At 43.4% G+C, this 16,540-nt stretch overlaps 1 protein-coding gene across 8 annotated transcripts in view; it reads left to right on the top strand.

The window, feature by feature from the left end:
- The window catches only part of CHST11 (carbohydrate sulfotransferase 11), a 261,448-nt gene that overhangs the window by 23,512 nt on the left and 221,396 nt on the right, over positions 1–16,540 (top strand). For 2 of the 8 annotated variants that reach the window (XM_043542034.1, XM_007066127.4), the window contains exon 1: positions 2,939–3,256. The exons of 4 other annotated variants lie outside the window; for them this stretch is intronic. In XM_043542034.1, the coding sequence (XP_043397969.1) occupies positions 3,139–3,256 (118 nt within the window). In that variant the 5' untranslated portion in view covers positions 2,939–3,138. Of the gene's footprint in view, positions 1–2,805; positions 3,257–16,540 lie in introns of those variants that run through there. 2 more of the 8 variants (XM_007066128.4, XM_043542046.1) reach the window with 2 other exon arrangements.

Here is a 16,540-nt window from a genome sequence, read left to right on the forward strand (position 1 = left end):
GAGACTACACTGCCTTGTTGCACTATAATTGTACATCAGGCTTCTTGCCAGAAGGGATCATGGACAAGGCTTGAAATTTACACATAGGTAAAGGCATTTGAAACCCTGTGGTGACAGTCCTAGTATGAGTGAGTGTCCTTTGCCTGTGCACTGTCCTTTCCCCCCGCCCCCTAGCACTGGCAGCATAGCTTGTCATGCTGCCTGCCAACAGATGCATGTGTTGGACCCTACCCGCTGAATGGGGGTTTTAAAGACCCATAAAGCAATTTATCATTGCCTCTAGCCGCATTAATTTTCTCTCTTTCCATATGGTTTGCTTTCAATTTTGGGAGAAAGCATAGAGTGTGTCTCTGTTGGGCTACCTCCTCCCACCACGTTCCTGGCCACAGTCCAATTCTCCCACTGTGAATGTACTGTACTTGATATCATAATGCAGCTCATGTACTGATAGGTGCATATTTTAAAGCCACACTGGCTATTTGCTGTGGCCATTTGTAGTATCTTACTATGAATTTCTTCCTTCTGTTCTGAGGGCATGCTCTGGCATATTTTCAAGAAGTAGCCCTATGCAATCTACAATGTGTATGAACAAACACACACAAATAATCTGTGGGTGGGCCCTGGAGCGTGGCTATCTAGTGTGCAAATGCATGTTCAACATAACTACACCAGCCAAGCAACTAAGCATAGGCAATGGATCTTCACATTTAGGTAACTGGAAAGCATGCTGGGCCGAATTCTCTCTCACATGAATCTGTGTTAACCTCCAATTACTTCAATAGAGCTGCACTGGTATAACTGAGAATTTAGCCATCTGTTTCTAATGCTTTGATCTCTATTTCCTACAGATCTAATTTCAGGGAGGTGATGGTGCTGGGAAATGTTGTCATAGAGCATGTTAATAGCACTTAAACTTGGAGAACTTTGGCCCTAATTCAGCAAGGTACTTCAGTACCTGCTTAACTTTTTAGCACCATAGTGGCCCCCCATTGGAGTCAATGGAGTTAAGCAGCTGCTTGGAGTTAAGCAGCTGCTTAGTCGGGACCCTGAAAGCTTTGGTTTAATTTTTGCCAGCTGACTTCATGTTTTATAATTTTGATCTATTACAGATTAAGATGTACTTTGTTTTTGTAGGACATTTTGATTACATTTTATCTTGGATCTAAAAGCTTGGAAAAAGGGGGGGAAAAATCTGTGTCACAAAATAGAAAAAGCTAGTGCCCCCTGCCCCACACATGCACAAAAAGCCCTCAATCATTGGTGATAAAATACTTTATTTTCATTTGTGTAACTGAACACTTAATAAAGAAATAATAAACAATATAAATCATTGGGAGAAAATGGACTTCTAATAGGAGAACCTCAACCATATCTGATGTACCAACACAAATATTCAGATAAATTATTTTCTATCTTTTTGGTGAGAGAGCCCCAAAAGTGAGTGAGTGATTTTTGTGTTCGTGGGCATCCAGTTTGAAACATAATCTGACATTCTGCCCCAGCTGGCTGCACTTCCATAGAAGAGGTTATAAATTTTGCTCTGTTGCACTTCTTCACTCCTACTGATTTCAGTGGGCCACTGTATAACAGAGGGCAGGATTTGTGCCTTCCTCTTCAAATGCCAATGAGTGTGCATGCATGTAACAGAGGTGAGGCCCTTCATTTTCAGTTTACTGACTTTTAGTGAAAAATGTTCAGGCTTTACAAAAAAAAAAAAGCTACAATTTGGTTTTTACTGATTTTTTTTCACACCTAAATTTCAGACCACTTATGTACATGAAAATATCACTTACCTTAAGAAATCAGATCCATTACATTAAGTAGATGTGTTATGTTAATAAGTTAGTCTGTGTAAATAGGTTTAAAAGGTAAGGCAATGTAGGGGAAGACACACACACACGTGTATGTCCTGACTGTTAATGTACAGTTCATGAAATAAACCACAGCATTAAACTGCTTTACTTTCAGTACTTTTACTTTTTTCTACATGTTTTTTCTGTCCTCCTGTCTACCACTATTAATCCTGGTATTTACCGAGAAAACTGTAGTTATTTTTTGCACTTTTTTGCTTTTTTAAATTTTTGTAATAATCTGATACATTCCCAGGAAATTTTAAACAAAATAAAGACTGTAAAGGAAGTGCCTGGAACAAAGGGTAATGCTTACCCTACCTCCCTTCGTGCCCTTGAAGTCTTTAGGGCTGCACTGCTGAAAGTCCAGGGAAGAGATGGCAAGGCCTCTTTCAGGGAGGGGTAGTGAATTTGGAACGCTCTCCCCCTCTCAGTATGGTGCCCATCACCATCGTATCTGGATTTCACACCCTGGAATTTTATTTCCACTTTAGCTTGTCTGTCGCGGTGGGAATTTATTTGCAGGTGTGTCCAAGTGCACTATCCCATATCAGCTCTCAAGTCAAGGCAAATAGCTCCTAAGTAGGAATCTTCCCATTACCTCCCGCTCCACCACGAGCAGCAGGTCTCTGGGCAGGGAACCACTTCCTTTCCCTATGTGGGGGTCTCCTCTTTCCACTCTAGGGTGATAATGGACTCCCCATAGCGAATCGTCCTTTTCTCCCCCTCCTCTCCAAATTCCCTCTCGCTGGAGATCCTTTAATCTCTCCCTAGAAGCTGCCAAGTGTTTGTCAAGCTGATTTGCCCCGCCCTCAGGGTAAAAAAGCCCCTCTTTAAATGTAGGGGAACGGGCTCCTGTTTAACTTGTCCTAGAAACTGACCTGAACCCTATGCAGCAGGCGCAGATCAGAGTGGCTTTGGGACCGCGAGGGAGCCCGCAGTCTTGCCAAGGAGCAGCTGGAAGCGACCATGTTCTTAGCAGGGTAGTTCGCTCCGGCTCTCTCCTTCCCTCTGCGCAGACAACGCCTCCGCCCTCCCCGGCCCTGGAGCGGAGAGTGGTAAAGCCCAGCCTAGGACTATCACCCAGCCCCATGAAGTAGCCCTTGTGCGCTGCTACCCAGGCATCACCCAGAGCAGCCGCGGGAGGAGGCGCCAGGCAGGCAGCCGGCCGGCCGGCTTCCAGGCATCTCTGTGCGCTCCGAGCTTCTTCCACACCCCCAACTCCGAGGAGGGCGCGAACCGGCTCCCCATCCCCTGTGCTCCTGCCCCGCAGCCCCGGGACCAAGCCATGAAGCAGGCTCTGATGGAAGTCATGAGGATGAACAGGATTTGCAGGATGGTCCTGGTCACTTGCTTCGGATCCTTTATCCTGGTCATCTTCTATTTCCAAAGTATGTTGCATCCAGGTAGGGCACCGTCACTTGCTCTCCTGGTCCGCCGGCTGTGCCAGGCGGGGGGACTCGGGCTGGCGGACGGTGCGCTCCCCGCCGCGGGATTGAGGCTGCAATAATGACTCTCTTTCCTGCAGCCCGGATGGGCGATAGTTTTTATTCTTTTTGTGTTTGAGAGGGAAGGGGGAGGGGGGGGAGAAGAGTGGTGCTGCTGGGAGGGGGGGGTGGTGAGATGTGGGGAGGGAATTGGTAGCGGATTAGAGAAAAGGGGTGTTTGAAATATTGAGGAGAGATGTTTGGGGATTAGGATATTGGGGGAGAAGTGGGGACGGGGGATTAGTAGGGGATTGGGATTTTGGGGGGTCTGGGGGATTAGCAGGGGATTGGGATATTGGGGGGAGAGGTGGGGACGGGGGATTAGTAGGGGATTGGGATTTTGGGGGGTCTGGGGGATTAGCAGGGGATTGGGATATTGGGGGGAGAGGTGGGGACGGGGGATTAGTAGGGGATTGGGATTTTGGGGGGTCTGGGGGATTAGCAGGGGATTGGGATATTGCGGGGAGAGGTGGGGACGGGGGATTAGTAGGGGATTGGGATATTGGGGGGGAGGTGGGGATTAGTAGGGGATTACAGAAGGGGTGATATTAGGGGATTGAGATATTGGGGGATTATTAGGGAATTAGAGGAGGGACATTATTGAGGATTGAGCTATTGGGTGGACGCTGGTTGTGATGGTGGAGAGATTATTTGGGATTGGAGAGAGAGTGACAGAGGCCGGGGGGGGTGGGGCTGTCTGGGGGATCAACTCGGGTTGTGTACAGCGCCGGGCGCCGATGCTGTGAAATCCGGGTCCAGCGCTGCCTCTCAGCCCGGGAAGGTGAGCTGCAGGCCGGCTGGCTCTCGAATCGCTCTCCCCGCTTCCGATCCATCCTTGCCATGTGGATACAGGGAGTTAAGCAGCTCCGGGTTGCGCTGCCGCAGAAGGGCCGGGATCGCGGTCCCTGCTTCTGCCTTGCCTCGGGGGCTGAGGTGTTTGGGGGGCCGGGCGCCCCGCTCCCCGCTTCTCCCTAGCCCGCGAGGATTGGGGCGGCCGCGACGGGGACGAGGTTTTGCTGTTCCCGAGTCTGCTCTGAGGCTGCGAGCCCCGGTCCTGGCTTCTGCTTCCCTGGGGTGAGCCTATGCTGGGGCTCGGGGCGCTCCGGGTGGGCCGCGTGCCTGGGGCGCAGCAATTGCTGCCGCTCCTCGCCCCTCGCTTTCTATCCCCAGGGTGCGGCAGCCGCAGCGCTGGGGCGGGGGTTGGGGAAGAAGAGGGGCGGGTGGGAGCGATGCTGCCCCGCTCTGTGGGGCTGCTGGCGGTGACCCCAGGGCAGGGCGTGTAGTCAAGAGTACAGGGGTTGGGTCGCGGCGACCCCCGGGGGCTGCGGCGCCCCCGCGCTGAACTTCCAGCCGCTGCCCTCCGAGCGAGCCGGGGATTTCCTCTCCAGAGCCTTTCGCTGCGGCATCAACCCCCCTCAAGACGTCCTGCTAGCGCTGAAGCCAGCACGGCCGTGTCTCCCTCCACTCGGAGCTCCGGAAAGGCTCCCCCAGCCTGCCTACATCCCCCGTTCCCCCCAGCGACGGGGACCACGCATCAGAACAGGGGGAGCCTGAGAAATAATCGCTGCCCTCGGCCTGCCACCTCCCATTCCCCCTCTCCGGGTTTTAGGTAAACAGTTTAGTGCTACACTGGTGAAGTAAAACAGGCTTCCCTGTTTAATCCTCGCTGTCCTGTCTACAGTGGAGCGAACAGATGGGAAGATCCTACAGTGGATTACAAAAGTTATAGCATAATGTGCATATGAAAAGCCCTTGAGTGTCCCGTGCTGTCAATCGGCCCGATCCTGCTGCTGCTGAAGTCAACTGGAAGTGTTACTAATGTAGCTCGGTGAGCGCAGGATCGGGCTCAGTATTTTATCCATCGGCGCTCTACCGGTTGTTTTGAGTGGAGTCCTTTTCATCTGCCAGGTTTCAGAGTAGCAGCCGTGTTAATCTGTATCTGCTAAAAGAAAAGGAGGACTTGTGGCACCTTAGAGACTAACAAATTTATTTGAGCATAAGCTTGCCTGAGCTACAGCTCACTTGATCGGATGCATTCAGTGGAAAATACAGTGGGGAGATTTATATACACAGAGAGCATGAAACAATGGGTGTTACCCTACACACTGTAACCAGAGTGATCAGGTAAGGTGAGCTATTACCAGCAGGAGAGCAGGGGAAAAAACCTTTTGTAGTGATAATCAAGGTGGGCCATTTCCAGCAGTTGACAAGAATGTCTGAGGAACAGGGGATAAACATGGGGAAATAGTTATACTTTGTGTAATGACCCATCCACTCCCAGTCTTTATTCAAGCCTAAGTTAATTGTATCCAGTTTGCAAATTAATTCCAATTCAGCAGTCTCTCGTTGGAGTCTGTTTTTGAAGTTTTTTTTGTTGAAGAATTGCCACTTTAGGTCTGTAATCGAGTGACCAGAGAGATTGAAGTGTTCTCTGACTGGTTTTTGAATGTTATAATTCTTGACGTCTGATTTGTGTCCATTTATTCTTTTGCGTAGAGACTGTTGAGTTTGGCCAATTGTACATGGCAGAGGGGCATTGCTGGCACATGATGACATATATTACATTGGTAGATGTGCAGGTGAACGAGCCTCTGATAGTGTGGCTGATGTGATTAGGCCCTATGATGGTGTCCCCTGAATTGCACCAGGCACCACGCAACAGAACCACTAACCCAGGAACCTATCCTTGCAACAAAGCCTGTTGCCAACTGTGTCCACATATCTGTTCATTATAACATTCAAAAACCAGTCGGAGAACACTTCAATCTCTCTGGTCACTTGATTACAGACCTAAAAGTGGCAATTCTTCAACAAAAAAACTTCAAAAACAGACTCCAACGAGAGACTGCTGAATTGGAATTAATTTGCAAACTGGATACAATTAACTTAGGCTTGAATAAAGACTGAGAGTGGATGGGTCATTACACAAAGTAAAACTATTTCCCCAAGTTTATCGACCCCCCCCCCCCGGCCCCGTTACTCAGAGGTTCTTGTCAACTGCTGGAAATAGCCTACCTTGATTATCACTACAAAAGGTCCCCCCTCCCCTCTTGCTGGTAATAGCTCACCTTACCTGATCACTCTGGTTACAGTGTGTATGGTAACACCCATTGTTTCATGTTCTCTGTGAATATAAATCTCCCCACTGTATTTTCCACTGAATGCATCTGATGAAGTGCTCTGTGAAGTGAATGCATCTGTAGCTCACGAAAGCTTATGCTCAAATAAATTTGTTTGTCTCTAAGGTGTCACAAGTCCTTCTTTTCTTTCATCTGCCAGTTTCTTTTCTCGATGCAGGGTTTACTGGGGCGACATACATAATCTCTGGCCTATACATCAGTAGATCCATTGGTTTTCCCTGAGCAAGGACTGCAGAATCTGGTCAATAGCTGCAGAAAAAATTTATGATCCAATTCCATTAAAATGTAGGCAGGTGTTTAATTCTAAACACGCGAATTGTCCCACTGAAATCAATGGAATTAAGCACTATTTGAGGTTACGTACCTGCCTAAATCTCTGAAGGATGGGGGGGGGCTTAATATGGGGGGATCCTTCAAGGGAATAAATTAAAGTTCGTTGAACAAATGTATTTTCAAGGAACTGAAAGACGTGGTGCTTGAATTTTGGACTGACAGTGAAAGTTCCACTGTTAGAACATGAAGAGAAATGATTTCCTCTTTCGACTATAGATTGTGTCCTCCTGAACCCTTTATGTGTAACGTGTTGGTGTTTCTGCGACCATTAAGTAGCCAAACCAATGCTATTGAATGCAAAGAGAGCTGGCAAGGTAGCCTTATAAATGGGGTTTGTACTCCTGTGATTAAAATAGCGGAGTGAAAGTGTTTGCCTTGACATTCTAAAGACTTAAATTAACTTCAGGTCATGCTCCAGTACAGAAAAAAAGTATTTGAGATTGACTCCAAATTACTCTTCTCACTCCGCAGTGAGAAGAGTATTTTGGAGATTACAGGCTGGAGGAGTGAAATGTTCTGTACGTGGGGCTGGATCCAAAGTCGATGACAGTCGGCGGAAAGGTTTCCAGCGATTTCAGTGGGCTGAGGTTTGGGTCAGGACCTGAAAGAGAAAGTCATCAGTGCTCTAGATGAGGCTGGAATGTTTGCACGACAATGGCTTGATTTTATTTAATTTGGTGATAGGGTCCTTGAAACTAATGCACGTCCAAAGTGTTGCAGCTCTGTGTAGTTAAGCGTCTGGTGGAAACCCTCTGTAAAAATGCACCCTTCAGTGAAGTGTAGGAATGTGATGTATGTTGGGGGGTGAGGGGGCTGATCCTGCTCCCGTTGAAGTCGATTGGGAGCTTTGCCACTGATTTCAGTGGAAGCAGGATCGAGCCCTAGGACATTAGTATGGAGTGTGGCTCTGCAGCTGCTCCAGGAACAGACATTTCATTGACTCCAGTGACCGTCCTACGTGCAGAGTGACTGGGGCAGGCAGAAGAACAACACTTGCACACACTGTGCTCTGATTTTTTCCCCCCCTCAGCATGAGAAACGATGGGGAAGCTGAAATTAAAATACTTAGAAGAATCACTGAATGATAGTTCAATGAAAACACATGCGTTCAGCGTCCCCCCCCCCACCTTTGACATTGCCACTAAACTGAGGTTGGTCAAAATGACCTTCATTAAGGCTCTTGGGGTCACTAAGCATTTTACATTATGAACTGATAAGTATTTTATGATGCAGTTGATCTCGGCTTTTGTGGTGATACCTGGTTCTCCTGAATACCTCCCTACCCAATCATCTTCAACTGCTGGCTTCACAAAACTTGATATTTGCCTGTTGAATGTATTCCATTTCTTTGCCCATCTGGGTTCATACCTGCCAATCTCCCTTAACTAATACAAATTTATTGTATCTCATTTTTTTTCCTATCCGCCCAGTGCTCTCCACTCCCACTGACTTCACAGGGAGTGCTCAGCACATAGCAGAATTGGGGCCCCAACTGCCAATCATGTATTGGAAGGCTTCAGAATACACTGTAGCCTGTCATTCACAACAAATGTAATTTTTGCAGTGGTTATATCCAGTGGGCAGTATATTTAGTAGGTTTATTCAAAGGTAATTGGTCACAGATTTATTTTTCCGAGCTTCAAATAAAATATAGTATCAAAACCCGGAATCTGAACTCTATAGGCCAGAGATGAAGATGCTTTCTGGAATGCATTTTTTGACTACCTCCAAAAAGTACCAAATGCATTTTATAGGGACAGTTGTTGAGGATTACTGTTTATATTCTAACTTCTTTTAAAACTACATTTAAGTTGAGATTTCAAAGCAGTACAAAGGATTTAATTTAGAGACTTAATAGAAGAAAGTCATATTGTAGAATCACTGTTGATTGGATAATGTGAACCTGATTGCTGTTTCTTACAGGTTTAGACTGCTGTAACTGAATTAATATCAGTGGAGTTGCACTGATTTACACGAGCGGAAGTGCAATTGGAATCTAACCTTCTGTCTCCAAGGCAGTGGTTTGCAACCTTTTTTCATTTGTGGACCCCTAAAAATTTTCAAATAGAGGTGCAGACCCCTTTGGAAATCTTCAGCATAGTCTGTGGATTCCCAGGGGTCCGCAGACTGCAGGTTGAAAGCCACTGCTCTAAAGTACCTTTATGAGTGCAACTGGTTCTACTTTATGTGGTATATTTCTGTGATGTAAACTACTCTAGAACTTTCATAGACTTTAAACTAGGACCATATATATTAGCTTCCAAGCCAGGTGTAGAGAAATGAAAGTGTAATGTGCAAAAATCTATTGTTCCAAGAGTTACCATCTGTTTGTTACCTTACCTTACCATAACATAACCAGATGTCTATGTTGTGATACAAGTGCATACTAGCCTAGAGTTCTTATATAAACTTGTGATAAGAGTTTTTCAACTCCAGCAAGTTTGGTTTGTTAAGCAAAAGGGCATTGGGTAATTACCCAAATATCATATTCTAGAGATATTGATATGAGGCAAGTTTCAGTGGAGTTGCACCAGGGATGAATTTTGGTTCAAGGAGTCCTCAAAGAGCATGGCTCTGGAGTGTATGTGTGGGGAGTTGGGACTGAAGGTATTAGGAGCTTTCAAAGTCTTGGCATTTTCTCTGTTTCAAGGTTTTTCTTTTTATGCGAAAGTCCGTCTGCCTGAGTTCATGCAACGAGAAGCCAACAGTAAAGTGACATGTCTCTATGCACCATGGTTCATCTCTCATGTCACTTATTTATTTATTTTATTATTACAGTAGTTGGTATGTTAGGGATCTCACAATTAGGGCTGGTCAAAAATTTTCCACCGAAACATTTTTTTAATGGAAATTGGGTTCTCAGCTAAATACCATTTTTTCACAAAAAATGTCTTTCCATGGACATTGTTAGTTTTCATCAAAATCTTCCCAATATCAAAATTTTCTGGGGGTGGGAGAGAAGGAACCCATTATCCCACAAACTCATAATACATATTAAAAGACACATTCCTTATCCTAAGGGGCTTTCAAGGTAATTCTAGATGTGATACAAAAGAGGGAGAAGAGGCTGGGGAAGTATAGGGGTGACAGCAATAACAATCTCCAATTACTCAGCAAAGGCTAGCATATATCATTTTTCTTTTTTGAGTTTAAATAGAGTTTAAATTTCAGGTCTCAAATACCTCTATTTTCTGGAACCACAAGCCCAAACCCCAGTGGGAAAAATCAGCCCTTAAGCTGTCAAGATAGATACATTGAATTCCATGATGTTTAGTTGTGGAGTTTTTGAATGAGACATTTAAAAATCAAGGTCATGAGACAGATCATTTGCCTAGGATGAGTATGTGAAAGCTACCGCAGTAACAAGAGCTTTAAAACAACAACAAACAAACCCTAGGTAAGTAGGTTGGTCTCTTTTGTCCATGGAAGAATGCAGTTCATATCCCCATGTGCATGGGGAACTGGGTGCATTGTACTCATCACTCTCTGCTCTATACGTCTCTCCTCCCTTGGAAGTCAATAGTAAACTGCTCCAAGTTAATACATGGTTACTCAAGGTTTTATTAACTTTGGCACAAAATCCCTCCTTGCTGTGGAACGTGCCCTTTAATGAAGCTTCCCAGGGCAGCTGCTGGCCAGGGAAGCTGAGCAGTACTGATGGCTGGGGAATAGCTGCAGGGGATTGTAGGGCATTGCGGAGGCAAAAATGCAGATGGCCCTGGTTTCTGGAGGATTCCTGACATGTGTGGTTTCTGGGGAGGTTGAACCCACTACCTGTTCCTCTGGGAGGAAACTACAGTCCCTGATGGAATGATCTGATGGAAACTGAGGGGAAATCTGGGAAATTTCCCACTGCCTACATGGATTTTTCTATGTAGCAGAGCCGTCTGCTCTCCTGACTGTTCTGTATGGATATTGAAGATCACAGGGCACTTTTGTAACTGTTTAAGGTTTATTTGAGTGTCCTTCTTCTTAAAAATGTCTCCTTTCTCTATTGTTGTTAAATGAACTATACGCCGGTTGACTTTTGCTCTCCAACCATGAGGTTGCTGCATTTCATTGCAGCTCTGTCTGTGTATTATCTTTTGATCTTAGGGTTTTCTACTGCTGCCCATCACCATAGTATCTGAGCCACCAATTGCCCAGTTATTAATGTCACACTTTACTGTTGGTACTGGTTTCTTGCTTGAACAAGTGCTCGGTCTTTCCTTCTTTAAATGTCAAAATATGGCCCACCCTGTACCACTGATTGACTTAAGAGCTTTTTTAAAAAAAATCCCAAACTCACCACTGGTTTCAATGGTGGGTTCTGAGCAGCAGTGCAATATTCCCTCTTTCTTTTCTCCCCTGCTTTTCAAGTGGAATGAGGTCCATGATGGTCTCTAGCAGTGGAAGGGATGGGAATGTGCTACTCTGCAGAGAGACTCAGATTTTGTTCTACTTGGGCTATTTTGTAGTCAGAACAACTGGGGGAGCATGTTTATCTGGCATATTTTAATTAAGAGTCAGATTCTAGTGCAATCACATGGAGTGAAATCCTGTCCCCATTGGAGTCAGTGACAAAACTTCCATTGACTGACTGCAGTGGGGCCAGGATTTCAGACACTGAGTAGCTCCCTGCTCCTTCAGCCATTCCATTGACTTCAGTGGGACAACTTGAAGAATTTAGTACTACTCAATGCGAGTAAGCTTGTCAGGCTGACCCTGTGTGTCAAGAACACCTGTAGTCTGGGAATGCACTGACTTGGGCACCTAATTGTCCTTTGTGCCTTTTGAGAATCTCCCTCTTTAATTAATATTAGCCCTCACTTTTTAGAGGGTAACTTTTTCATATGTGTGGCTATGAATATGGCTTTTTGGAAAAAACACTTCCTATTTAACCTCCAAAAAAAAAAAAGTGTCTGTTATTTCTGGAAATGTTGAAACCAAACTTACAGGGTACCACCCATGGCTACTTTCCATTAAATGGTCAGAACATCTATTACTCCATAATAACTATTTCCAAAAGGTAGATGGTATAAGTTTTAAAAAATTTTAATGGTCTAAAAATGTTAGCTCTCATTAGTACAGACATTTGCAAAACACCTTATAAATATTGTGGAAGTTTGCGCTGACTTTCATAGTATTAATGCTCTGCACTAGACTTAAACCTGTCAAGATTTGGCTCGAACCTCATTTTTTCCAAGACACAAAAAAATTCCATTCACATTAAACTTTTATTTTTTCTGTAAGAAATAGACATATAAATAGATGTCTAAAACAGAAACGCACAGTGCAGTGTATAAAAACATTTATAGGCTTGGTTAAGTGTAACGAGTGTGTCAACAATTTCATGTCTGTGCTGGGTGGGCATATTTTCTGAATGCTTAAATTGTTTCCATTACTTTTTCGCAGTGACGGAGTGGTTTATCTTGTATGAGACATGTAACTTTAAAAGCAGTTCAGAGAAGTGGAAGAAGCTGGATCCCTGTTGGCTTTCCCAAAGCCTGCACTTCAGTACAGTATTTAATTTGATTTTTATATGTAGCCTGAGATACTGTATCAGATCCCTGTGTATGAGGACGCTTCATTCGTCCTTGTGTGAATGTCATTATAATAGTATCACAATTGCCTTTCTCTGAAGTCTTTTGAGCTAAAACATATGTATTATGTATCAACTCGAAGGTAATCCCGAGACATTTAAATAGAAAGATGGGGTTGGGGATGGAGACACAGCATCTTAAATTTGATAAAGTTTTATTTGTAGATAGTTTACATGGTTTAAGGCAGTTGTTTGGGTTCTTATTTGATTAGCTTAAGCATGAATATTTTTTATGTATACAGCATAATAGTGTGTATGCAATTTAAGAGCCTTGTCCAGAGCCCATATAAGTAAATAGTCTTTTTATTGACTTCACTGGGTGCTGAATCTGACTCTAAAAAAATATTTTTTTTTAATTAGAATAAAGGTTTGTGGAAATCATCATCCCAGGGTTCAAGGCCAACACACATTTCTAGGGTGTCAGATTTGATACTTCATTGATTTACAAGGATAAAGTCCATTAGAAAACACATTCCCTGGGGTTTTAGCCCACAAAAGCTTATGCCCAAATACATTTGTTAGTCTCTAAGGTGCCACAAGTACTCGTTTTTTTTCCTGTTCCTTGTGTAGCTCAGCTGTCCCGTCTCTTTGTGGGTGGAGTGGATTTCATCCTTTATGGTGGCTATTCAGATTACAGCGGTTTGGCTGATTCCCCTTTTCTTCTTATTTGTATTTAGTCAAAGATCAGGGCCTCATTTTCTAGGCACTGTACACACATTGAGTGAAAAAATGCCACAAAGAGCTCACAGTATAAGTCGTAGATGATAAAACAGACAGGTGGAAGGCTTCAGACCCCAGTTACTTCTGCACCATTCCTCCACTCCTACCCCTGAAGAGAGCAAGTGTTCTGGGTTCTCTGTTCCCTTTTTTGTGGATATAACCATGGGGGGATATGCTCTGACCCTTTTTATTGTTAGTTGTTTACTTTGGCATCTGAAAGCCAAGACTTAATGAATACATCAGAACTCCACTGTAGAGTCATTAACATGAGTATTCAGTATGACTTGCTGTATGAACAACTTCAATTCTCTCTCCTCTCCTTCCTCCCCGCTCCCCATTTCCATTGAAGCCAAATCTAAGCTTTCTAGATCAGGGCTCTGTTTTGTAAACTTGTTACAGGATTTAACTTAATGAAAATGGTTATAGTGACTCTCTGGCTAATAAACTGCCTGATTCTACTGATTTATAAATATAACTCACTCTCTACATGCAGTTCCCCTACAGCTGCTGTGCTGCCCTGGGTTACTGTCACCACATCAGTTGCAGTGGGTTTTGGGCCATTGGATCTATGTAAATGTTCATCCCCTGTCCTCCCCCTCTGTTGGTCTTCTTTGTGGTATTCTGCCCACTCAGCGAAGGCCTGGTATACAGCCCCTTTCTGGGGATATAGGGGTTACACAGGCAGACAGGATAGCTCCAGCTCATTTTCTCTGCACATCCCCTACACTGGTCTTAAATGGGGTACTAATCCCACACTGCCCCAAAGCAGAGCTTGAGTTGGCTGGAAGGCTTTGAGAATGGCCTCCTTACTTTCTAATATACAAATGAACTGCTTGTCTGTGTGAATCAGAGTGGTTCTACTGCATTAAATAAACAAATGTCCTTACTTTAGATTAACATGCAAAGAATTTTTAATACCTCACTTACTTTTACCCTTTAGCTCTTTTTGCTTGCTGTTTGCACTGCACTCATCTTAGACAATAAAAACAAACTATCAGTTCACTTTTACCTTTTATTAGTTACTTTTGTAGACTGGTTCTTATGTCCCAAACGTGAGGCTGTAATGTTTAGCTTGTAGGCACCAGAAAGGAATATTCATGAATGACTGTATACATTGTTTCCATTGAACATTTTACAATAGTTTCCTGATGATATTTCTGCTGAGATTAGAACTGGCTGACAAAATGGTTCGGAGGTTTTTGGTTTTTTGCAAGGAAAAAAATCGTTGAAAACGTTGACCTTTTTTCACTGAAATTTGAAATTTTGATGACAAAACCTTATCAGAATTGTTAAAAACATCCAGAAATTGTCAATTCTAGTTAATCTTTTGTAAAAGGTTGGGTTTGTTCGTTTTTTTCCATACAAAATTTATAATTTGGGCCGACGTAGCCCAATCTGCCAAACTTCAAGGCGCATGCTTTTTTAGGAGGGCTCCCGACGAAGAAAATATTGTTCAGGCGTGAGGTGTTCAGGGAAAATGGAGTTTATTTTATGCTGGTTTGTTCTTTGGTAAGATCATGTTGTTTTTGGTTCTATTTTATTTTTAAAATAATTGTCACATCTGACTAGACTTGCCATTTTACTAACTGAAAGAAATTTATTCAGCAATGTTCCTTTTAAGCTAAATTTCAACTAGTCCATCTCAACATATGTAGATATTTGAAGATGAGCTGCTCAGAAAAATTAAAGGTGTTATAAATTCTTCCAAGGCAAGAAATGAGAGTGCAGTTTTGTAAATGACATTAGCTTAAGCAAGAAGAGATGGTGTCTTTCAGGGTAGTATGAATGTTGTTTGTGCCACATTATAGACAGTGAAGGATGAATTCGCATCCTTCTGCCATCAATCAGTGGTGCTGTGTTTTCACACTTGTGTGAAGGAACAGAGCAGCACATAATGGGAGAAATGGAAAGTGCAAACAATATATTTGAGCAGAATTTCTCACTGCTTTGTGAATCCACTGGTATATTTTGTGAGACAGTATCTGTGTCCAAAGTGTAGTGTAAAGGGGACTGGACTGTGGCCATGGAAGAACAGACATATGTCCTGATTCTGCTGATGCTTAGGTCTGTTCTTAATTTTCCTCCGATGAGTAGTCCCATTGATTTCAATGGGATATTCATGTGATTGAAGTTAAGTGTACTTGTGTTTGCAGCACCTTGGCTGGTTCCTCCAGGATGTGAGAAAGGGGCTCAGTCTTTCTCAGCCATGCTGGTTCTGCAAACGAACCACTTCTCCTTTGAACCCTGTGCACAGGCTGGCAATCATTGTCTCGGGCTGAAAGATGCTGTTTTCGTAATCTTCATATCAAAAGATTGTGCCTTTTTATGTTACTTAGCTGGGCTGTGGGAGACTATCGTTTTAATTGTAGAGTTCATACAAGGAATAAAAGGCTCTGTTGTGGTTTTAATCCATTTCTCAAACACATTGTGTTCAATACAAAGCAGAGAACTATGTTCTTTTACTTTTTAAAAAAAAACAAAACTAGCATTTGCCATTCATTTATAAAAGGTCCTATTACTGATGCTTAAAATATATGTATTCTAAAATAATGAAGATTGGGATTTTTTTAGAAAGGGTTACTCTTTTTTTTTTTAAGGGTTTTAATTCCCTTAACAGATGGTATTCTTTTGTAGCTGGTAATTCACATACTTCATCTTTGCCAACAAATCTGGATTGTGTAAGGTGGGCAGAAAGCATTTAGTGCTTTTAAAATGACTAACTTGTAGGGATTTGGGGATTATGGAAAGATAGAGGTATAATTAATAAGGTATTTATAATAGGAACCCTCAGATAATATCTACTATAATGCCTTATCTTAAAACAAAGAGCTCTAGGATTGCATGTTGTGCACACATACTTTAGTACTAGGAAGCGATTATACACTGTTCTGATAATCCATACTAAAACAACCCTTGCTGGATGTGGGAGAGGAGAATTTTGTATGAGCTAAAGGTGTGTGTGTGTGTGTGTGTGTGTGTGTGTGTGTGTGAAATGTTTCAAATATTAAGTATGATAATTAATAAACTTACATGCTTTGGGGTTGTAGGCATGAAAGGGTAAAGCTGGGCCATTTTTAATGCGTGGTTAGCTTTGAAAAATGAATTAGATTTGTATGTTTCTAGATGAGGATCAAACTATATTTAAGTTAGGAGCTAAAGTCTGAACAGTGGGTTTTTTGGGTAGGGGAGATAGGGCAGGGGGAGGGAAAAGTGGCAAAATATCTCTCAAATGGGTGCACAGATGTGTTAATATTCACATATGATCTGGTTCTAAGCATTGCCATGTATCACTCCCTTTGACAGATAATTCCTGCAGGGGAGAGAAATAATATTCCAGGGTATGAACAAAATCTCCATTGCCTGATCAGGGGTAATCATGCAGAACATGCCTGCTGATCTTTATCCTACATGTCCCCTCCGCACCCTTCC

This window comes from Chelonia mydas, chromosome 1, assembly GCF_015237465.2.
Source record: "Chelonia mydas isolate rCheMyd1 chromosome 1, rCheMyd1.pri.v2, whole genome shotgun sequence".
Classification (NCBI taxonomy): Eukaryota; Metazoa; Chordata; order Testudines; family Cheloniidae; genus Chelonia; species Chelonia mydas.